Source organism: Acomys minous, assembly GCF_964271855.1.
Source record: "Acomys minous genome assembly, chromosome: 6".
Taxonomy (NCBI): domain Eukaryota; kingdom Metazoa; phylum Chordata; class Mammalia; order Rodentia; family Muridae; genus Acomys; species Acomys minous.
The window spans coordinates 44,349,920-44,374,209 of record NC_140487.1 but is presented as its reverse complement, the minus strand read 5'-3'; the positions used below and the strand labels follow the sequence as shown (position 1 = coordinate 44,374,209).

Here is a 24,290-nt window from a genome sequence, read left to right as displayed (position 1 = left end):
CGTCCTCGCCCCCTGGAGGAGGCCGAGAGAATGACCTAATACAGGCTTTCCCAAGCATAGAGTCTTCATCCTGTATTCCTTGAAAATACTATTAGAAACTTAGAGTTGTACACCCATTTATTGTGGTAAAGCGTGCAATGGCTAAGATGCCATTAAGCTGGAGTTCATTACTTATTAAACACACAGTGAACATTTAGCAAAAACCTTCCCTGATGCTGTTCACACCAAATTATCACTAGTGCTGTGCCCTCTGCCTATGTAAGACTTTACCAAGGAGGCTGTAGCGACGGCTCAGTGTCTAAGAGCATGCACTGCTCTCGCAGGGGACCTGAGTTTAGTTCCCACCATCCATATTAGGTGGCTCACACTTGCCAATAACTCTAGCTCCAAGGCATCCAACCTTTAGCCTTAGCAGGTATCTGTACTCACAAGAAATTAAAAATAAACAAATATTTTTAAATGAATATATTTAAGAAGGAATTTGTCAGTGACAGAAAGGCAATAAGAAAGCAAGAATTTTCAATTATGAACTGAAAAAATATACATATATGTGTGTGTAGATATGTGTGTATACATGTGTACATACATACATATATACATACACACACGCCTATATACATTTTCTTTAAATTGATCATATTGCTACTAGCAAATGCTGGGTACCAGATTCAAAGGAGAATTCAAAACAAGCCAAGGTGTAGTAGGACCATCAGGAGTTCAGAGCCGCCCTCAGTTACATTATGAATTCACAGCCACCCTGAGCTACATGAGGCTGAAATACGGGGAGGTTAATGGTCAAAATATACCAGCCTCCTCATTTGTTCCATCCTTTGCTACACTGTGGTTTCCGGGTCCTCCCAGCCACTTAGGGCCCAGTTCCTCAGCCTTGATTGTGTGCTTTATACATGGAGGACCTCCATGGTGAAAGCCTCACCCAGTGTCCTCTGTTCACCAGCAGTACTTCCATCTTGTGATGAATGTGTTGTCGTCTCCATCCCCCAAGGGAAGGACACATTGGCAGTGTTTAGAGATGAGTCTGGTGTTTTATTTTCTCAAGCCCTCCTCTCCCAGATCACTGAGGTGCACCTCAGTATTGAAGACAAGGCACTATTAAGAGATTATGTAGGATTCAGGCATCAGGCTAGTTGTTTCTCTGGGCCTGTCTCTTGTTAAAAGAAAATGCACACGTTGAAAGTTATTGTTAATTTTTAAAAAACATTTGGCAGAAGCATCTAATAATTATTGATAATATTCTTACATGTTTTGCCTTTAATTTTTCATCTCATATAATTTTTCATATGAGAAAAAGATGACAGTGCCATCAATGTCCTTTTTGCCTCAGGCTTCTAGAAACCAGTTGCTCTGAACAAACAACAGGCTTCATCTGAACGGGTTGATGGGATGTGTTTCTCCCAAGAAAAATTCTTTATTTTTTATTTTAATTTTATTAATTTATTCAGATTACAACTCAATTGTTATCCCATCACTTGTATCCTCCCATTCCTCCCTCCCTCCCGCTTTCACCCTATTCCCCTCCCCTAGGTCTAAGACCGAGGGGGACCTCCTCCCTCACTATATGGTCATAGGCTATCAAGTCTCATCTTGGTAGCAATTCTTAGGGCACCCATCTCTTTTCTTTCATCTTCCTCCTCTAAGGATGCCTTGAGGTAGTAGTGGGTCCTGGGAAGCTAGAATTCCTGGTGGACTAGATGTGTGCCTGGTACTGGCTGATCTCTTTTGTCTTCCTTGCCACCCCTGTTAAAGAAAGAGCACACACACACACATGTACACACAGCCATTAGTACCTTTCTCTCTTTCTGGATGTTGGTCCCCTTTCCACTAGTCAAGCCACCATTAGGAATCCCTCATGGGTACTGCAGTTCCTTGTATAAAATGGCATGTTCCTGCCTATAATGTACACATATGCTCACATACACGTTTTTTATTTTGAGACAGAGTTCTGCTGTATATCTCAAATTGGCCTTGAACGCAAAATGCTCATATTGACTTCCTAAATACTAGGGTTATACGTGTGTGTCACCACTCCTGCCCTCTACTTATATTTTAAATTATCTTTTGATTTGTTGAATACAATGGAAGTCCTATATAAATGGTTGTTGTACTAGGTTGTTTAGGGAATGGCGACCCAAAAAAAAAAAAAAAAGCCTGTACATGTTCAATACAAACACAGCTTTTTTTTTCCCCACCTATTTTTGCTATAGAGTTGATTAAATCCACAGATGCAGCACTCCTGAATATAAAGGCCTGCAGTGATGTAAGATGAAACTGGTCATTGCCTCAGAGGCCCCACCCCACCCTCTTCCTCCTGGGATTACCTGTTTGTCTTTCTTGAAGAACCAGGCCCTTCCCTGCTGGTTCGGAGTAGTTCTCCCAGATTTTCAGAAATCCCTACCTGTGTGTTTCATATTCCCCACCCCATTCTCTGTTGCCTCTCTCCTGTGTTAGTGGAGCACTTTATCGTGTCCCTAGGACACCTGTTCAGAGTAGACAGTAAATATGCACTGAATCCGTGAACAAGAAAACAAACACGTACCCAGGGTCATGAGGGGACCGTACTCTTTTTAGCCATACTTACAGTTTTAAAAGCCATCCAGATGTCATCGAGACGTGCATAGTGGTGCACATCTATACTCCCAGCTCCTGGGAGGCAAAGGCAGACAGATCTCTGAGTTCGAGGCCAGCCTGGCCTACGTAGAGAGCTCCAGGACAGACAGAGCTACATAATGAGACCCTGTCTTGGGAAAGGTACCCCGAGACAGAATTCCTTGCTGGATTCCCAGGATTTTACAGGAAGGAAATGCTTATCCAAATAGAGCCTCGTGTACCCTTAAAAATGATATTTATTTGTGTCTGTAGTATCTGCCAAAGGTATATACTGTGCCTTATAGGAAAGAAAAATTTGGCAGTTTCAAGTTGTGGCATATTCTACTCTTAACAAATACCGACTTTGCCAAATACAAAGAGTTAGGATGTACCCTTGTGACGGCCTGAATAGGAGTGGCCCATGTACTCACATGTATTTGCATGTTTGATTCCCAATTGGTAGACTGCTCAGGAAGGATTAGGAGATACGGCCTTGTGTGTCACTGGGGGTGGGCTTTACCATTTCAAAAGCCTACACGGGGGGGGGGGGGGGCCTCCCCGCCCTTCCCCCCTTTTCCTCTCTTCTCCCCCCCCCCCCTTCCTTCTCTTTCTGCCTGCAACTTAGAGATCAGATATGAGTTCTTAGCTACTGCTCCAGCACTTGCCTGCCTGCCTGCTGCCGTGCTCCCCACCATGCCTCCCATCTTAGGGTAACTCTCTGAAACTATAGGCAAGACCCCAGTTAAGTCATTTTATACATGGTTTATGTTATACGTTGCCTTGGTCATGGTGTGTATTCTCCACAGTAAAACAGTAACTGAGACCACTTGTGTTAAAAAAAAAAAAGACTCAAGAGACATGGCAATGGAACATACTGTATAATTTTGGATTTTCTTGTACTATAATAGACGTTATAGTATTATGATGTCATAATCTGAATAAGTCTATGTTAATTTCCTGGGTTGGTTAAATATAATATGATTATATAAGAAAATTCCTTATTAGTAGGAAATGCATGTCCATATATTTGCCTAGTGTCTTTCTCCTTTCCTTTAAGGTTGGGATTAAAATAAATACAGTAAAATATTGAAGTTGGTGGGATCTGACTAAGTAAAGAAACTTGTTCTAAGTCTGAAGCTGGTCTCAGTGCTGACTTTGCAGCCCCAACTCCTCAGCAGGCAAGGAGAAAGGGCCACATGAGCTGAGCAGGCTCAAAGCATCCTGAGGAATGTAAGGAGACTTGCACCTCAAAAAAATACCACAGCATGGTATTCATAAAGAATGTATTATAAAGAAGCCCTGATGGAGATGCTTTTGATGAAGTGATATAGCAGAGGAAAGATTTGGATGGACTATATTTTTTGAGACAGGGTCTTGCTGTATGTCTCATATTGGCTTTGAACTCAATTCTCACGCCTCAACTTCCTAAATATTGGGATAACAGATATGTGTCACCTTTTTAAGATAAAAGAGCTGGAGATAGAGCTCAGTACACACTTGCCTAGTACTCATAAGGCAAAGAAAAGGCTGTGTGTCACACACAAAAAAATATCAGTGACCTGTGATCTTCGCTTCTTTATCACTACATTCTCCATTCTACTAAATGGAGACCATGTATATACACGTGTGTGTATACAAAAAAAAAAAAAAAACCCTACATACAGGGTCTCGTAGAGTCCAGGCCAACCTCAGAGGGTGATCTCCAACCTCTGATCCTTCTCTTTCTACCTCTTAGGTGCTAGGATCACAGGGTCTAGAGCTTTGTGCATGCTAGGCAAGCACTCTTAACAGCTGAACTGTGCGCCTGGCCCCTTAAACTAATAGTCTGAGGCAGGGTAGGAGTTAACCAAGATGCCCCTGTAAGCTCCTCTGCCTCTGGAATTCCTCACTTTCTTTTCAGTTCTTTAGGAGTAGCTGCCTCTGTGAGCCAGATGCTGTGGCCAGGTGTCATCTCTAAAGATGTCCATGGTACACAGGTCAAGTCAGATAAATCACAGGCTGGCTTCCTGGACCAGGCACGATATGAACGCAGCAGTTCCTAAATTAGCAGACTTGGATTCGAGTAGTGATGGCAGCAAGCAAGATTTGCCTAAGGAGCTCCCTTAGAACTGAGTCTTGCTAAATGTGAGCTTCCACTCAGAGAAGACGAAGAAAGCACAACTGACAACCCCTTACAGGTTGCCCTGGTTGTCCCTACCTGGAAGCACATGCCGTGTGGACCAGGAGGATGGCGTGAGGGCAGCGGCTGCCTAATCGCTCATGTACTCAGTGGAGTTGCTTTGAGTGTTTTACTCATTGAGAATCGTTATTAAAACCAAGAGGCTGTGTGTGTCTGGCTTGGCAGGGTCCACAGTTTCTCCACACAGGCAGTCTTCAGCACCAAGCTCTGCGTTTCCCTGGGCAGCGTCTTGGCTTTGAACCATTTGCCAAGGCTCATTTTCCATCCCTGTTGTGAGAACCTGAAGACCCCAGGACATTCACTTTCTCTACCATGAAACTAAGTCAAATAGACATAAAATCCTGGCTTAGTTTAGAATCTTCTTTTTGTCTTAGGACCCTTCTTGTAAATACCACTTTAAATTTGCGTCACAGTTCCTAGGATTGTATGAGCTAATGTAAATTGGGGGCCTCACACACAGTAAGCATTCAGTGGTAAGCACACACTTTGGAAAATTCATTGAAAATGTCTTTCAACATCTAGTCCAATCACTAGAAAGGCACAGGAATCCCTAAGTTTATTACCTTGAACTGAAATGCTGTCAGTTTTAAAGGAAGATTAATAGCCACTCTCCCGTGTAGGACTTTTCCAGGGATTAGGCAAGTTAGTATACAGGAGACTCCTAATAGTGTCTGGCAGCTGAGAGTCATCTCTGTGTTTGGGTAAGTGTGCAAATGTGTGTGTGGTATGGAGGCCAGAGTACAGCCTTGGGTGACGATTCTCGGGTGACTAACTGGCCTGGAACTTGCCAACCTGGCTGTCTAGTGAGCCAGTGTGTCAGCCTGTCTGTCTCCACCTCCCAGCTCCAGGATTGCGAGTATGAACCACCAAGCACAGTTGAGGGGTGGGGGGCTCAACTCGGGTCCTCAAGCTTACAAGGAGCCCTTTAGTGGCTGAGTCCTTGGTACACACAAGCTAGCATGTTACCATTTCAGTGAGAATGCGTGCACTTGCTTACTGCTGGGAGGTCTAGGTTTTCCACCTTTCCTGCATTTCGCTTTGACTTTAGGCAAGTTGTTACATTTCTCTGTGCCTCGGTTACCTTACCTAGAATGAAATCAGGTCCTGCCCAGGACTGTGAGCCCTATGTGCCCTAGCCCTATGTGCCCTAGCTGAAAGGAAGCCACCTGTTAGTTTCTGGTCTGTTAGTTTCTAGTGGCTGGCCACTAGGTGTCATCATTGGCCAACTAATAGAGAAAGTTTTTTGGGGTTTTTGTTTGTTGGTTTGTTTTGTTTTGTTTTTTAAGGCACTGCACTGAGTGCCCAAGCCTGTGTAATTCTAATTAGAAGCTGGTTGCCTCTGGATGGCTTTCCTTGAAGAAAGAGACAGGAAGTTTCTTCAGTATTTGTATATGTGGACTTTCCAGCTAAGTATGATTTAGAGCCCACAGTCCTACTCAGGCTAAGACACAGGGTAACCTCACAGGGCCCGTGGCAGCATCTGCAAGTCCTGTGTTCAGGTCTTTTTGCCCAGTGATAAAAGAGCTGCCTGCAGTCAGCAGTAATGTGGGTTACTCCTGGTGTCTGACACTGTAAAAGAGAACTGCTCCGTTGCCTGCCAAGCGCTAGCGCCCAACAGCTTCCTGTGCTGCTCTTGTTTCACAAAGCCAGCTTTCCCCTCAGACTGTCGTGTGGTGCTGTGTCAACATGAGGACAAAGGGCAGCCTGAAGTGTTAGAACAGGTGTCACAGCTGCTTGGGGGTCACTGTGGGGACGAGTTGCCACCAGCAGCAGTTTGCAGATAACTGGAACTCGGGGGAAGAAGGTGAAATCATTCCTTGCTGAAATCATCAAGGACAGAGCTTCTTGCTTGAGCTATTGTATGCATCTGGGTGTCTGGTTTCTTTAAAACTCGATGAATAAAAACTACTAATGTTTACTGCAGACTTAATACACAAATGGTGATATGCTGATCGCTGGACATGTGATTTTTTTTTTCCACTTAGTCCTCACAAAACATCCCTTTGACTTCAGTATAATTTTCATGTCTGCAGATGAGGAAACTGAGGCATACAAAGATTGTAATGCGCCCTGTACTTCCTGCAGGCGGACTGAGCCATTCATACACATAAGAACTCTAATGTATGTGCTGTCGCTGCTGTCTTAAAAATGGGGAAACCCGGGCACCATGAGGGTTTGGCGGGGTCACCTCAGGAAGGCATGGTTCAGAGTACAAATCCACGCTAGATTCCAAAGCACTTTTTAAAATATGCTTGCTGCATTGTACTTTGCATGCAGTAAATACTTAGCAAAGGTTTGTGAGCAGAATAGTTAAGGACCTAAATTTCATCAGTGCAGAAAACTGCACAAAGAGAAACCGTACTACTCCTCTTTCCACCCAAAATTGTACTTCTGCCTGCTGCCACCAGAGTTCTGGGACACAATGCCATTCTATGCGCTAGACTCCGCCATTAAGTTTTTGTTAGAAATTGCTTGTCTTTCAAGTAGAACAGTCAGGAAACAGCTTCCGAGGGGAAAATATTAGCTCATTTTATTTTATTTTATTTTATTTTATTTTATTTTATTTTATTTCTGACATAGATATTTCCTGGGCTTGTTTGTTCTGGCATAATTGTGTCCTGCATAATCTGTGTAGCCTCAAAAAGCCAGGGCCATAAGGTTGCCATGGTATCAGTGTAGCCCTCAGTATTGCACCATCTGTGTCTACTATCACGCGCACAAAGCACCTTTCAGTCCCTTATGAGCATGCTCCGTGCTCCTGATGCCAGCCCAGTGCCCAGGGAGGGCTCGTTAGGGGCCATTGCCAGGTCAGCAAGCTGGGTCTTCATGCTGCCAAGGCCTGAGGAGGAAGAACAGGGCGCGGTTCATCATTCTCCAGTTCACTGGTTCTTTTTATTGTGCTACTATAGTAGTCCAAGTGAAGTTGGGGTAAAACTCCCATCAGACCCTCAGATCTGGGCACCAGGTTTGTTTCCGTAGCCACTAGCCCCTGTAGCATGCTTACTTTCAGCAAACAGCTGTCAGATCTTCCTCAGATCTCAGCTTTCCCTCAGCATCTCAGGGATTCCCCGACTCTACCCTCTTAAGAAAAACAGTACCTTTCTTTTGGAACTTCTCTTTCTAAGTGCAAGAAAGCCTTCCACTGTAACCAGACCCACATCTGTCAGAGCGCTGGAGAGAGTGGGGAGCTGTCGGGAGACAGGTAGCAGAGTGTATCCATGGAAACAGGAGAGTGTGGACAGCCCGGGGCGGGGGGGTGGGGGGGTGAGGGTTCCATCTGTCATTGCCGCCTCAGCCATATTGTTCATTGCCTTTTAGCTACACTGGCCTTATTTATCTTCCCAGGATGCAGGTAGAGTCGAGCTGTTTTCCCTGTAATCTGGGGGGTTGGAGGAACTAAAGGAAGAGGGTGGAAGGTCAGAGGTGAGTTGGGCTTTTGTGGATGTTTTCTTTTTTTTCCTGTTTACAGCAAGATTACCTGTGTGTGAAAGTATCCACAGTAACCAGAAGATGGCATCAGATCTCCTGGAGCAAGAGTAACTGGCAGTTGTGAAGCAGCTAGTGTGGGTACTGGGACCAGAACTCTAGTCCTCTAGAGAGCAGCAAACGTTCTTACCCGTGAACCATCCTGGCAGCCCACCTCCGCACTGTCTTGAAGTTGCTTTTCATTCTTCTCAGCCCCCGATTTCTAAACCCACTGAGGTCAGTGGGTCTGCCTGATCAGTGGTCACAGTACCAGAGCCTGGCACAAACAAGAGGGACAGTAAGCGTGTATTCAATCAGTGGTCACAGTACCAGAGCCTGGCACAAACAAGAGGGACAGTCAGAGTGTATTCAATCAGTGGTCACAGTACCAGAGCCTGGCACAAACAAGAGGGACAGTCAGAGTGTATTCAACTTCTGCTTATTGTACCACGCCCAGCTCTGCTTGTCCTATTTAAAGCTTTGGCATTGTAGCCTTTAGTCTCTCCTGTAAACAGGAACTTATTTCCAGTGAGAGCCTAGGATCTTCTAGTGATGTCCTAGGACCAGGATATATTTAGCACAGTGTGTTAAAGACTACAATTCAATTGTTAAGGCCCTAGAACACTATAAAATTCTTGAGTGCTCTTGACTCATCAGAGACAAATTAGATTATTCATTTAGCAAACATTCTGAGTGTGCACAAGGTGCTCCGTGTGATAGAGCATGTTAGGACAGGCTGACAGGTTTTACTCCTAGGCTAGGCCATAGGGCCTCTGTATTTTCTTTCTGTATTGAACATTAACTGATCTGCAGAGTCGAGTCACATTTAATATAAGACTGAACAACAGAGGTGCTTCTTCACTCAGAGTCAGGGTAAGGTAAACCACCAGCCTTAGGGAGAAATGAAAATACATCGGATGCAAACCTGCCCTGGTATGCCTGCAGTGTAAAGGAAGCAGGAAGGGTTTGTACGAGATACCTCTAAGACAAACGGAAAGATACTGGGCTGTGGAGCATGTCCCAGGCCAGCAGGAGGAAATACATCTGTGTGTGAGCTGGCTCCAGTAAATGGACACAGCAGAGCGGAGACAGGTCAGCCCTTTCCTCTGTTACCCCACCTTGGAGCATCAGACCTGGCTTCTTAGGCTTCACAGAAGGCTGCACCCTCTCATCTCCGTGCCAGCGCAGGATAAAGAGGTGCTTGCTGTGCGCCTCTCCTGTAAGCCCACGAGTCAGCTTTCCCTCATGTTTCTCTGAAGAGAGTCAGGACACGTACCCTCCCTGCATTCATCTCTGACACGTACGTGATCTACCCTAGTCTAGACTTAACCATGGTCACATGGAGAGGCAGCTTATGTGTCCAGCAGAGAGCAAGGGGAAGATGACTGTCAAGTGTTATTCAGAGGGCACACCACCAGAGAATCAGTAGACACTGTGCTTGGTGCAGAGGACAGGTGGGCCCTCCTGAGCTTGTTCCTGGGAGAGCCGCCTAAGAAGCATGCGCCCTGTTTTCCCTGCAGGAGGTACAGGGACCACTGCGGAGTGGTCAGTAAGGCTTTCTTGGGGAAGTGATGTCTAAGTTGTGGAAGTCCAGGGAGACATTTCTTTCTTTTAGAAGTCACTCTACCAGTAAGAAGTAAATTGCAGAAGACCGCAGGGAAGATAGAGAGAGCAGCGGGGAAGCTGTCACGGCACAGCAGAGTCACCAGCATGAGCTGCACAAGGTCAAAGCGTGCCATGTGAGAAAGACTCTGGAGAGCCTGGAGGTAGCAGAGGGATGCAGTTGAGTGGAGGGGGTCCAGCTATCTGCCCACACATCGGTGCTGCTCCCTGAACTGCAGACCACAGCAATAGGTTGAGTTCCGTACTTGGGATAGAATGATGGGCAGAGGCACATGTGGGTGGGTCAGGATAAGCGCAGGTCATCATCGGGGACAGATATGTAGGGCCCTGGGGTTGTGCTGAGAGGCCTCCTCACACCATCCTCTTTAAGAATGTGAACAGACAATGGTGAAGAGAGATGGAGGGGAGGAGTTGCTGGGAGCAGCTAAAGGGATCATACCTTTCTAGGTCCAGGCAGGACAGCAAGTTCAGTGTGATGGTAAAGTGAGCTGCTCGGAGGAGACCAGAGTGGCAGCACTTGCCCTGGGTACAGCAGCCGTGTATAACTTGGCAGTGTGCTTACATACACTGTCACTTAGTGCCGGCCACTCGTCCTGTGAGAGCAGGCGTTCTTGCAGTAACAAGGATTGCAGCACCTCAGGGGAGTCAGGGCATTTCTCAATGTGGCTCCTTGTCCCTTGTCTCAGACCAGTGCTTTGTTTACTAGAGACCTCGGCAGAGAGCCTTCACTCATCACTGGCCAAGCATTTCCTCAAGTTATAGCCCAGTACAGGAGACAAGGGAAGGCAGGAATACAGCTGCAGAGCACAAAGGCACAAATCCCGGGGGCTGCTTTGGCCCTGGCCGCTGATCTGGCTGGCCTGCCTAGTCCTGGCTAGGTCATCAGCTCACTGTAGAGCATGAAGTAGAACGCTACACTGCTCAGCAGGTTAGGCTAGGGAGGGGCTCCTGGAGCCCTTCCTACTGGGAGTTTAGAACAGAGACGTTGGTGAACTTACCTCTGGGCTGAGGTCCACTAATGTTGGTTGACTTGCCCACAGAAGAGAAAGCAGCGGCCTTGATGGCAGCAGATCTGCCATGCAGAGTGATGCAATAGATAATTCAGCTAGCTGTGGTCTGACACAGAACTTCTTAGTCCCAAGCTCCTCTACGTGTAACCCCTTTTTCAAGGACAAGTTTTAAAAGGGCATACTTGGAAGAGTCTCCTAGAACACAGCCCATTGGGACCATCTCACAGGCTTCTGCTCGCACAGAGCTGCCCTCCCATATCTGCCTAGACCTGAAAGCAGAGCAGCGTTGAGATCTCCGAGAAGTGGTGGGTGGGAACCGTGAGTGATTGCTGTGTTCCTTATCACAGTCCTTTCCATGTAGGTGAGTGAGCTAACATGCGTTAGACTCCAGAGGAACTAATCCAGGACTTAGCAACAGCAACAGCTGGTTATCCAGAAGTCTGCACTAGAGGATCACCCCAGTTGAGGAGGAGCTATGCGGAGTTCCTAAGGGGTGTGGCTAGAGAGGAGACTATTGGTTCAGTCATAACTCTTGCTGAAAGATGGGTGTGTGTTGACACTGACCACGCTTAGCATCCATGAACGGGACATCTCTTTGCACCCTGTTAATGCTGCTTTGGGTTAGAAAGGCAGCTGCACGGACTCCAGAAGATGTGGAAGGTTGCATCTCATTTAGTACCCAATTCGAGGCACAGGTTGGGTTGAAGAGAGAAGCTCCTTGTTGGCTTGGCAGCTCCTCTAATGCACCCACGTTATATAACCGTTGCATTGTCTTGGAGATAGAAAAAGACATCTTGGTCATCATGCTGGAAAGCCATTTAGATTTCTCTGGGAGTGCTTTTGGGTAGGAAGAAGAGAATGTATGTTTAGAGTTCCTCCCACTGTGTGTGTGTGGATGAGTTCGTTCATGTGTATGAATGTGAGCACACACGTATGCAGCACACACGTGCAGGTCAGTTAGTCCTTGCCTGAGATGGCCTGTATTGTTTACTTCTCGGTACACACAACTGGCTGGCCCATGAGCTTCCAGGATTCTCTTCCCGTCTCACCCTAGGAGCTCTGGGATCACAGATCGTGCTACTGTACCCTACTTTTACTTGGGCTCTGGAGGTTTGAACTCCTCTCTTCATGCTTGCATGATGTGGTTTCGATAGGCTCACCTCACACATTTGAACACATGGTCTCCAGCTGGTAGCACCGTTGGGGAAGGTTGTTGGAGCTATGGAGCCTTGCCAGGGGAAGCATATCTCTGGGGGTAGGCCGGGAGTTTATGGCCAGGCCATACCTTCCCTTCGCTATTTGTGAATGGACACCAGCTTCCTGCTCTTGCCCTTTGCCTCCCCTAACAGCTGCCATGCCTTCCCCACCCTGATGGACTGTGAGCCAGAATCAACCTTTCTCCCCTAAGGTGCCTTTGTCAGGGTGCTCACTCACAGCAGCGAGAGCAGTGAGAGCCAGAGCAGAGCCTTACCCACTGAAGCATCTCTACAGCCTTAGACGTTTGAACAGCTACCACTGCTTTTGACTTTTGCTTTTTGTCTTTGAGACAGAGGCTCATTGTGTATCCTGTGCTGGCCTCCGGGAGTCTCAAGAACTAGGGTAATGGGCCTTTAGCTCCTCCTCCTCCTCCTCCTCTTCCTCCTCCTCCTCCTCCTCCTTCTTCTTCTTCTTCTTCTTCTTTTTTTTACAGCTGATGTTTATTGTTTATTTGGTAGCTAGTAAATGTTTTTAAGTTTCCAGAGACTATTTAAAGTATGTATGGCAAACAAAATATGTTTATAGCTAGTCTGGTGTTTTTGATTTTCACTATAGTTTTTTTTTTTAAATAAATAAAATACAAATAGGCATGCATGTGTGTGAATGTTTGGGAAACCCCGGAGTGACCAAAATAATTATTGAAATTGAAAACTGCTAAAATAGTTTAACAAAAGAAAAAAAAAGTACTTGCTTCTTTAGCTGATGAGGAGAACTGACTCCTTGCCTGTCCCAGGTTAATGAACCTGGTACATAGACCATTACCTGGCTCTGCATGCATGCACACTAAGATGAGAAATCTGCAGGGCTTAGTGTTGCTGTGACAAATTATCCTTAAGGTAGATTTAAAGACGGAAATCTATTCTGTAGTTTGGAGGCGTCGAAAATAAGCCCTTTGCTCTGTAATGCACACAGCCTTCTAAGAAGTGGTTCCCCGAGACCAGGATCACAGGTGATCACAGCTGCACTCTTCCTTTTGATACTATGATTTAGTTATTTGAGCACTGCCAGTTTGATGGGAGGAGTGAGTCACTCAGTGAGAGGGCAGATGACTATGTGAGGACACTCTGAAAACCGAGTGGCCCTGGAAACCTAAACCCCAGCTGTTGCCATGGAGAAATATGCCCCGTAAGGACCTTCTTTGAAATCCACTTTGGAACTCCTGCTGATTTATAAGTTGAGGGGCTAATGATATAAAGCCATCACCTACTGGTGTGTGAAATTCTCAGCACTGGCCTGTCATCAAGAGTTTATTGAGTGACTGCTGGGTGGATTACACTGATAGGCGTATCAGGGAGAAACAAAAGGCAGAGAGAAGCGTGGCTGCCCTCCAGAAGGCTACACCTAGCTGGAGAGGCAAGACCTTGCTGTACAACTTCTGTGGTGCCTGAGCCAAAGCGCAGGAGTCTGCACGCAGCAGCAGGGAAGGGGATGTGAAGCCAGTGTGGTTAATCAGGGAAATGCAGGGCTCCACCCTGGGGCATGTTCTCTGTTCATTTGTCATCCCCAGAGGCACCAGAGACTTTCTCATTCTTCCTGGAGAGCCTTGTGGGTGACGGGCTGGCTACAATGATCTGGGCAGAGACTACTTGAAACCACACAGGAGAGATCAAGCCGTCTCACTCCCCTCCCCCCATTCCCTTCTCCTGCTTCTGCCTCCTAGTCGTCCTCATCTTCCTTCCCTTCCTTTCCCTTTCTCCTTCCCATTAATTTGTTTATTTTGGGGTTCTGTTGTCATGTTTTGGTTTGGGTGTATTTTGGTAGCGGGCTGGGTAGCAGGTATGCATCCCACCCCAGGTTCCACCATTGAATCAGAGTCTGGAGGCCGACAGGTGAAGCTAGTGGTGTGTCTTTGTCTAACTTTCAGGGCGTGTGCAGAGGGGGACAGGTGCTGGCCAGTGACTCACCAGAGAGGTGGGGTGGGAGGGAGAGTGGGGTTAGGGCAGAGACGGGAGCCCTGGCCAAGGCTGCAGGTGTGGGTCCCGGCCAGGGCTGCAGGTGTGGGTCCCGGCCAAGGCTGCAGGTGTGGGTCCCGGCCAAGGCTGCAGGTGTGGGTCCCGGCCAAGGCTGCAGGTGCAGGTCCCAGCCAAGGCTGCAGGTGCGGGTCCCAGCCAAGGCTGCAGGTGTGGGTCCCAGCCAAGGTTGCAGGTGTGGGTCCCGGCCAAGGCTGCAGGTGCGGGTCCCAGCCAAGGCTGCAGGTGCAGGTCCCAGCCAAGGCTGCAGGTGCGGGTCCCAGCCAAGGTTGCAGGTGTGGGTCCCGGCCAAGGCTGCAGGTGCGGGTCCCGGCCAGGGCTGCAGGTGCGGGTCCCGGCCAAGGCTGCAGGTGCAGGTCCCAGCCAAGGCTGCAGGTGCAGGTCCCAGCCAAGGCTGCAGGTGCGGGTCCCAGCCAAGGTTGCAGGTGTGGGTCCCGGCCAAGGCTGCAGGTGCGGGTCCCAGCCAGGGCTGCAGGTGTGGGTCCCGGCCAAGGCTGCAGGTGTGGGTCCCAGCCAAGGCTGCAGGTGTGGGAAAAGTCGATGCTTTTCATTTCCTTCAGGTTTGCGGTCTCAGGGAGAGAAAGGGGAAATCAAGAGGGAAAGACAAACTGGGAGTAAACATGTCAAAAGTGGCCTGTGATCCAGCCCCTTAAGAACGAACGCTAATGGTTGCTAAGCAAAGGCATCTAGGTCAACCAGTCCGGCCTAACTGAAGCTCCTAAAGGCCTCCCTGAGAGTGCTCCCCAGGAGCTGTCATTAGCAAGGCACCACATGCACACCCTTCCTTATGGTACTGCAGTGTAGCTCTTAGGAGCAGTGGATCTTGCCATGTGCATCAGCAGAAAGGATGGCATCCCACTCAGAGGGTGAATCCTTGTGTTGGCTTACTTTCCCTGCTGCAACAGATACCTAACTAAAGCAACGTAGGAGCAGGAGAGATGGCTCGATTGTGGATTGTGGAGGAGGGGGGCAATCTCTTATAAAGCGTCCTTTCTTCATTACTCAAAAGAAGCATAACATTTCCCTTTTCCCTCTCCGTCTTTTCTAGGCAAGATTTTCATAACACTCTTTCAAAAGATCTTTTTAAAGGTCTCCACTCTTTCTCTAAAGCCTTCCTGCCCACCATGTGGCTCACTCACTTCCATGTCTACAGCTGAGCTCAAACCACGTGGCTTTCTTCTCTGTTTTCTTCTTTCTCGGGTCTCCGGACAGTTTGTGAGAATCACAATTTGGGTGCCCTGGCATGTTTCTTTGAGATGCTAAAGAAATTGGCTTCTTTGAATAATAAACTTAGGTTTTGCTTGAATTTCAATACAAGACAAAAAATAAAATAAAATCTCAGAAAAAAAACCACAAAAATAATTTAAAAGAAGGAAATTTGGGCTTAACAGCTCATTATGACACTGTAGAAACATGAGGTATCGGGTCACACTGCACCTGCAGTCAGGAAGCCAAGGGCAGTGGATGCCACGGGGCTCCGCTTGTGCTGGTCATGTTACTCAGCCTGCAGCTTAGCCCCTGGGAAGGTACTACCCACCCATGGTTACTGTGTCTGCTTCCTTCAGTTAACACAAAATAGAAGCTCCCTCACAGGCACGCCCACAGACTTGTCTATAAGGTGATTCTATATTCTGTGAAGTTGGCAGTATTATTCCCAGCAGTCAAAAGTAGCATAGAACATGCATTGAGTATTTACTGTGGCTGTAACATTGAAGTACTGTACAAGCTTGCCCCATTTAACTTCCCTGGGAGGGATTTTATATTATTAAAACTCCAAATGGCAGTTAAGGGAAATGCAGGGGGTTCAGTACCTTCCCCAAAGCCTCACTCATATGGCAGGCGTGGGCACGCACCCCAATACAGCCGTCTTCCTAGACCCCTTCTTATTTACTACCTTCCTGGTGTGAGCTACCTGAGGGAAAATCGAGATGGGAGGTGAGAAGAGGGAGAGGCCTTGGAAAAGTAAGTCAGAGAGGAAGTTCTTTTCCAAAAGGAGGGCTTGTAAGGGAACCAGCGAGTTGGCAGTCAGCTGCTAAGGGAAAAGGCTCTTCTGGACGGCCCCGTGCTGTGGGAGAATGCATGTGTGGAGAGACAGAAGATACGCCGGACACAGCAAGATCCCACAGGAACATGCTGGGTGAGCCAGAAGGAGAGACAGCCCCCACACAGCCGCGTCTCCCCTGCGCTCTGCGGGCCTCCTGTGTGGGGCCGAGTTTCCCTTCCACAGAACAAGAACAGGACATTGAGCTGAGTTCCTATGGAGGCTGTGTGCATGCACCGTGGGAAGGACAAGAATGGCAGTACACGGGCTGGAGAGCTGGCTCAGAGGTGAAGAGCACTGCCTGCTCTTCCAGAGGTCCTGAGTTCAATTCCCAGCAGCCACATGGAGGCTCATAACCATCTGTAATGAGATCTGATGCCCTCCCCCTGTGCCCCCCTCCCCTTTGCTCTCCTGGCTCCAGCTCTTCTTCCTCTTTGCTTCTTGCACTAATGTTGAAGATCCTACATCCCTCGCATCTCCAAGAAGATGGGGAAAAAAGTGCATGGATACTGCAGCATTCCACAAGGCTCCTCCCCTGTGGCCTGTGGCATGCTGTGCGTTACTCTGACTTTTGTCTTGTTACTGGTAGCTGCCACCAAACCCTTCAGGCTTCCTCTGCCACTTGGAAACCTTCATTGATCACTCACCGCCCGTCAAGAAATATTCTGCAAGCCAAAGAACCCCCTTGAATGTATACTTTAGTATGTGTTTCAGTCTCCCTCCTTTCTTTTCCCCCCTGAAAAGGAAGATTATATCCTACCTCTCCTTCCTCCTGTCCCAGTGCCCCTTGCAGACTCAACAGTCTCTTGTTTGAATGTAGCAAGTTCTGTAATTATTTGTACTTTGCAGATTGGGAGAATGAAATATTTCAGCCATTAGATCTGTGGGTTTACATTTTGCTCCCAACAGGCAAATCTGTGCTCAACTATAATTCTCACAGCCGGCACCCTCAAGGCCCACGGTATCTCAGCTTTGACAGAGAGAGCCACGTGGTTTGCATAGCAAACATTCCTGGACAATAGAAATAGCTAGTTCAACTTTCATCGCATTCCCACCAGATTGTGGGTGTTCCGGTGAGAGGAGGAGGAGGAGGGACTGGGCCCTTTCATGGTCCACACATGATGCTTGCTACCCACCCACCTCACACACATACCAGGCCCTCAGAGGATAGCGAATGTTAGGACTGCTCTGTTTCAGGTGCAAAAGCCAGCTTTTAAGTACTTCTGTTGTTTCCCTGAGGCAGGGAATATTGAACACTTGCCCCTCAAGCCTGCATCCACGTGCCCTACCCTCAGTCTATGAAAATAGCGTGAGCTCCTATCCAGTTAATCTTTGTCAATGAAGCTGTTGTCATAGGACACTTTGAGGAATTAACGTTCTGGTTAGGAATAGTGCTGACTGGGGGAGACTCTGACACTGTTTATCCCAAAGGTGTGATCTTGCACCGCCTACCACCTGGAAGATTCCTTATGCCACAGCTACAAGTTAGGGGCTATTTATAGTTTTGTTTGTGTGAAAATATATCCAGAAATTGACATCAGGAAAAAAATGGAAGTAACTTAGTTGAAACTCGCCAGTTGTTTTTCCCCCACCTTTTTGAAGTGCATTGTAGCACCTCCCAAGGAAAGTATTTACATGCATGCTCTTTGCTTTGGGAGATCTTAGCTGCCACTCCTTTGAAACTGGAACTTAGAGCATCTATGTCCTCCGACCCACATACATTTCTCTCTCTATCTTTACCCTTCCTCAGACTCTTAAAGATGCTTATAACCCTGGAATCCAAATAAAATTGCCAGCTCCCTGAATTAATTGCTCTCCAGTTTTACAGCCTAATTGTTTGTATATAATTTGTAAGTTAAAATACCAACTAATAGGTTTAAATCAAACTCTGTTTTTATATCAGCACTAAAAAAAAATGTGTATTTTATTTGGAGCTACATGGGTGCACAATAGTGGGAGGCTCCTGGGTTCTTCTCCATCCCTGGGTGAGACACTGGTACTACAGTACTTCCTCCCCTGTACAGCTGCACCCCGCCCCCATGCCTCCACAGGACCAGCCACTTCTGAGGCTTTGACAATCAGTTACTGGGAAGAAGGAGTATTTTGCAACATTCCTTTTAGTTCTGGTAGATTTAAGTGCTTGTTGAGCTTGAGGGCGAAGTAGAGACTTTGAAAATTAAGAATGGAGGGGAAAGTGTCCTCCTGTATTCTTACAGGGATCACTGTAATTATGCTGTGTCAGCAGGTAGTTTATAGGGGCGTCAGTTTCTGAAAGGAGAGACTCTGGCCTTTAATTATCCCGGTTGGTGTTCGGCTTTAGAAAGCCTGTGTGCTTGCTGAGCATGTTAATTTAACCACTTTATAGTTGGCCGTTCTAGAACCCAAACCACCTTCCTAGAGGAAAGAATTTGAGGATCAGATGATACAGAGAGCTTTAACCTTTTCCTTTTTCTGTTCTTCAGATTGTAGCTCTCTCTGTGAACCTTTAGGTCACAAAGAGTCTGTGAATGCAGGTTAAGAGGTGACTTCCCCCAAGGCCTCTCTCTTTGAGGGGCCCTTAGATTGCAGGGCCAAGAGACACGGTAGTAGACAAACACAGATTATTTCAGAGGATGATGGGCACCACGGACGTGTTACTGTACACCTTTTACCAGATGGAGACCATGTTCTCGGAGAGCCTGTTTTCCTCATTATTTATCCAATCCAACTTACCTAGCCCAACCCTGAAAATGGGGAGAGGGCACTATTTTGTCCATTTTATAGAAGTACTAAATTGCAATTTAAAGAAATGAAGCCATTTGTCAGAAGTTATTAAGTGTGTTGATCTGAAGCAAATATGACTCAGCTCAGCCCAACAGCGCACTGTATCTGACCTCAGCTTGATCCCTTGAGCCCACGTGGAAAGAGAGAGAAACAGTTTCCCCCACATTGTCCTTTGGCCATAGTTTCCTCTGCTCACTCTCTTGCTTGTTGCCCCCCCCCCCTCTCTCCCCTCCCTTCCTCCCTGCCCCCTCCCCGACACACACACACCATAAAAGTAAAGAAAAGTCCATTGGGAAATGCTAGCTCCAGAGGATCTGCACCTGTGATCTTTTCCCTGGGCCTTGCTGTCTTGCCACACAGTGCAGCCTTAACCACTGGAGGAAACAAGGCCCACAGGAGTCAGATGCTTCCCAAGCTCCATAGGCCATGTACCACCAGGTCTGGTCCTCTTTAGTTCAGCAGCTGGTAAGGCTGGGGGCCTAGCCACATAGATGGTAGTCTTGTATACCGGCCCCTGTGGAAGCCAGTTGACTCACACATTCCACTGCTCCATCTGTGTGTAAAAGTCCCCACATAAGATGGAGTTTGTTTTCTTCTTTGGAGATATTAACCTTTGTTCAAGCTTAAACTTTTTTAAATTTTATTTTGTTTTATTTTATTGGTTTTTCAAGACAGGGTTTCTCTGTGTAGCCTTGGCTGTCCTGGACTCACTTTGTAGACCAGGCTGGTCTCGAACTCACATCGATCCACCAGCCTCTGCCTCCCGAGTGCTGGGATTAAAGGCGTGCGCCACCACGCCTGGTTCTCAAGCTTAAATTTTTAACTAGATTTTTCTTTTCATGTATTAATTGTACAAAAAGAAAAAACGTGCTTCGTTATGGTGTTCCCGTGCCTGTGTGCCCTCTATTTTGATGACGTTCACCCCACTTTTTCCACATCCCTTCCCTCTTGCTGATCCTCTTCCCACACAGTGCTGCTTCTACTTAGGTGGTACATATATTTTCCCCGTAAGAAAATATAAGAGAAACCACATTTATCTGGCTCTGTCTTACTTCACTTAACAGGATGCTGAAAGTCCATCCATTTTCCTGCAAATGGTCTTGTTCTTCTCAGTGGCTGAGTAATTCTCCATTGTGTATCTGTTATATTCTCCTTGTCCTCACACTGGTGGACCCCTGGGCTGGCTCTCTAACTGGCTGCTGTAAGTAGCACTATAACAAAGAAGAGACTGTAAATGCTTGTCTTGTGTGCTGCCTGTGACCCCTTGGGAATATGTACCCAGAAGCAAGGTGATTATGTTGTAGGGCAGTTGACAGGGAAATGTATGATTTTTTTTTTATTTCACACAGGAAAACATTTACTGTGTGTCCAGCCCATTCTGAACACCCCACAATCATTGAAACGTTCATTTTTCAATTAAGTGTGGAAAGTGGCACAAGAATAGCAGCAGTTTCCCCTCCATCACAGAGGAAGCAGGTTACACAGCCGCTCAGATCCAAACAAATTGCATTTGTGCTTCCTTCTGCGAACTTGATTCTGGCTGTTGTTTCCAGCGGGGTTCCATACCCTCTTAGGTGGTTGCTAAGACATGCAGAAGAGCGAGAAAAGCGTAGCCGCAGAACCCAAATGTTCATGTTACTATGTTTGTGACGTGAGACATACGTGCATAGCACATGAATAAGAATCTTTCTCTCCTCCTGGGGGTGGAGCCTTGTGCATCTTTGTAGGCTGTAGGGAGGCTAAGATGAGGTAACGCATACATACACCTTGCCCTCACAGCACCTGAGTCCTCCACAGCTGCCCGATGAGCCGCAGCTGCACATCCGTGACTCTGGAGCACCTCTGTGCTGCCTTGTGCAGCACTGGGCTGCACATGGGGGCTCTAGACTACATTGTGTTCTTCTCAAAACGTCTTTGCATATCTGAAATTTGATTCTCAAGAGAAATGCCAGACCACAGTGTAGGGCACTGTGGAGAAGGAACATGTTCCTGGGTCACCTAAGAATTTGAAGGCAAGCTGGGCGTAGTGTTCATGCCTTTAATCTGAGCACTCTCAGAAGCAGACAGAGCTCTGTGGGCTTCATCTGCATACTGAGTTCCAGAACAGCTAGAACTATGTAGAGAGACTCTGTCTGAAAAACAAACCAAGAGTTTGAGTGCAGTCTGTGCCGTGGACGTGCTTGCCGCTGTCTAAAAGCCCTGCTGCTTTGGCCAGGGCCGTCTTGCTCAGGGAGCTGCTAGGGTATGGTTCTGTTCTTCCACTTAGCTACAGTGTGCCAGCTCTGGTTGACGTCACTTCTTCCTGCCTTTGCTTATGTTTATATCACAGTGGGAATGGCATAGAGCTCAGGCAGGGTGAGCATGAAGGGGGAGCGAGGTGATCTTGTATAAAGTAGTGTCTGGAATACAAGTGGCCAGCAATCCGGGGCCCAGCTGTCTTTACAGTGCCTTCTGGGGTAGATGGGTCAGTCCTCCCTCCCCCCCCCTCCCCCTCCATCCCCTCCCCCTTCCCTCCTTCCTCCTACTTTCTCTGTGTGTCTTTCTCTTCACTGAAAGTGGCTTATTACATGATTGCTACCAACATTTTAGTGTATCTGCCAGTTTATCTACCGGCGGATAAACACCAGTCTCTCCCTTTGTTGCTTCCTAGAGAACTGTTTGATATCCAGATGTTATTTGCAAATCTCTTGGGAACCAATCGCTATTTTTTGAAAAATGTGTACCCTGGCTTCCCTGGTTATTTACCTCCTATTTCTACACTGGAGGTAATATACAGTTACATAAAAATGTCTAACTTCGCTGTTTAATTAAATCTGGAATATGTAACAGAAGTCCTATAAATTGCTGTTTGGGATTTTGAAGCTCTAGAAACAAATTAGAATTTTTAAGAAGTCTTTTAGTTTTGTTTGGGAGGAGGGGAATCCAATCCAAGCAGGGTGGCTGAGCGTAAAGAATCCGCTTCATTTCGCCAGGAAGCAGCCTGTGTACAGAGGCCCCGGGCTGCTGTGCTGCTTACCCAACCATCCCCTTCTCTGTCTGTAGCCTCTGGCTGTGTGGCAGCAGATAGAGTCCGCCTGTGCGGCATGAAACTTTCATGCCATGGCTCGTGAGCAGTTTCTATTGCCAGTTAACAAAAGTGTGTTACGTTTTGTTGTGTCCAATTGTACTACGATGTTTCGATGGTGTCTAGTAACACCTTGCTGTGGCTTCAGGTACAAAGTGGATGTAAATGCCGCGCCTGAGTCTGAACTCTTAAACCTCATTCTTGACTAGTTGTGCCCCCTTTTCTGTGGGGCTGGAGACCAGGAAGGTGACTCCAGGGACTTGACCACCCAATGACAGATTGGTGGTGAATTCCATGAAGTCTGTGAGTTTTGAACTAAGCATTTAGGAGCCTCTGTTTTTCATGATTAGTAAGTAGGCAGACTGCTCCTCTACCTTGCTGGTAAATCCTGCTGTTCCTGCACCACTGACGATAGCTGTCATACCTGGCATCATCTAGTGTCAGATGTGGACTGGTTTTTGTTTTGTTTTGTTTTGTTTTTCAATCTACTTTAAATTAATTCACTTTTTAAGTGTTTCATATTTTCTTGTTATTCTATGCGTGTGAGTCTTTTGCCCACATGCACATCTGTGCATCACTTATGTGCCTAGTGCCAGCAGAGGCCAGAAGAAGGCTTTGGATGCCCTAGAATTGGAATTTATAGATGGTGGTTAGCCATCATGTGGGGGTTGGGTCCCTTGGAAGAGCACCAGTCCTCTTGACCACTGATCTGTCGCTCCAGCCCCCTCACCCACAGTGGTAGTCTGAATGAGAATGTGCACCCCCACCCCCCACGCCTCACACACACACCCAGGCTCATAGATTTGAATGCTTAGTTCCTGGTTGGTGGAACTATTTTTCAAGAATTTTAAAGATGTGGCTGTGTTGGAAGAGGTGTGACCCTGGGAGTGGGCTTTGAGGTTTCAAAAAGTCCATGCCATTTTCAGTTAGCTCTCTGTCTCTGCCCTGTGCTTGTGAATCAAGATGTGAGCTCCCGGGTAGTGAGTGCTCCAGGGCCATGTCTGCCTACTTGCCACCGCACTGCTCTCTGCCATGATGGTAATGGGCTGTAACTCTATGGAACTGTGAGCCCCAAATTAAACACTTTCTTCCATAAGTTACCTTGGTTATGATGTTTTACCGCAGCAACAGAGAACTAACTAAAACTTTTTAATACTCTGATTTTTTTTTTTATTAAAATGAAGAGGGAATGCCTGTTATTGTCCCAAATCACTGTATGTCCCAAGAGTGGAGAACTGTTTGTTAATGGAGAGACCAGATGATACAATTCATTCTGTCTGATCTTTCATCATAGTTAAGGATTATGTTTTTGATCTGTTTGCTTGCTTGTTTGTTTGTTTTACCACCACCCCTGCCTTGGAGTTAGCTGTCTATGTGTCATTTAGCCACTCTATTATTTAATGTCTCTTCATTTTCTTCAGAACCTAAGTGTCATGTCAGACCCACTTTGTCCTCCAGATGATAATCACAGGTATTGGAGCAGAAGCCCCAAGCATGGTGCCTGGGGTGTTAGGGCCAGCATCTCTTCTCTTTGAAGCCAGTTCTTGGAGTGAGAGAATTTCTGAATATCTTGTGAGTGTCCATTTCAGTGGCTTGCCTATGGAACATGTCACATATGTATTTATTAAGTAGAAAGACTAGGTAGTTTTAGAGCTAATCAGAGGAAAAGCACAGAGTCTGGAGTCATGAAATTAAAACCTTTCTTGATGTTGGTTGATTAGTGAATGTTGTGGTAGCTGTGCCTTGTCTGTGTTCTATGAAGCCATATTCATGCGCGGAACACCTGGCTTGTTACATGGATGCTGGCATCCAAACTGCAGTCCTCATGGTTGTCCAGAAAGATCTCTTAACATCTGAGTCTCATAAATTATATAGAATGTTTAAGTAGCTTATTCTGTGCCATGCAACTTACACAACTATTAGAGCATCTAACAGTGCTGCAATTCAGGAGGAACACATACCTTTGGTGATCAGTTTCTGTTTGGGACAAGCCAATGCACTCCCAGCCCATGCTTGTGACAGTGTATTGCTCATGCCCAGGAAACATAGGCTTCAGATGCCAGGAGATAGCACTTGAGGTAACTCCTTATGGACCCAGGATAGAATATGATGAACTTTCTCCCAAGGTTGATATATTTTTCTCTTTCTTTCTTTCTTTTTTTCTTTCTTTCTTTCTTTTTTTTTTTTGGTAGTACATAGGAACAGTTTGGAAGAAAAGTCCACATTATCATCAGGTACCTAACCTTACACAAGAAGACAGTAGAAACAGCCAGAATCCAGAACACATCCATAATCCTGGCACTTCACTTCCAGT

General features: G+C 46.8%; 1 protein-coding gene across 4 annotated transcripts in view; it reads left to right on the top strand.

The window, feature by feature from the left end:
- Window positions 1-24,290, top strand: part of GNG12 (G protein subunit gamma 12) — a 115,556-nt gene that overhangs the window by 60,184 nt on the left and 31,082 nt on the right. For 2 of the 4 annotated variants that reach the window (XM_084786078.1, XM_084786079.1), the window contains exon 4: window positions 19,977-20,113. The exons of the other annotated variants lie outside the window; for them this stretch is intronic. In XM_084786078.1, coding sequence (XP_084642204.1) covers window positions 19,978-20,113 — 136 coding nt within the window. In that variant the 5' untranslated portion in view covers window position 19,977. The remainder of the gene's footprint in view (window positions 1-19,976; window positions 20,114-24,290) is intronic. 4 annotated transcript variants of the gene reach the window in all.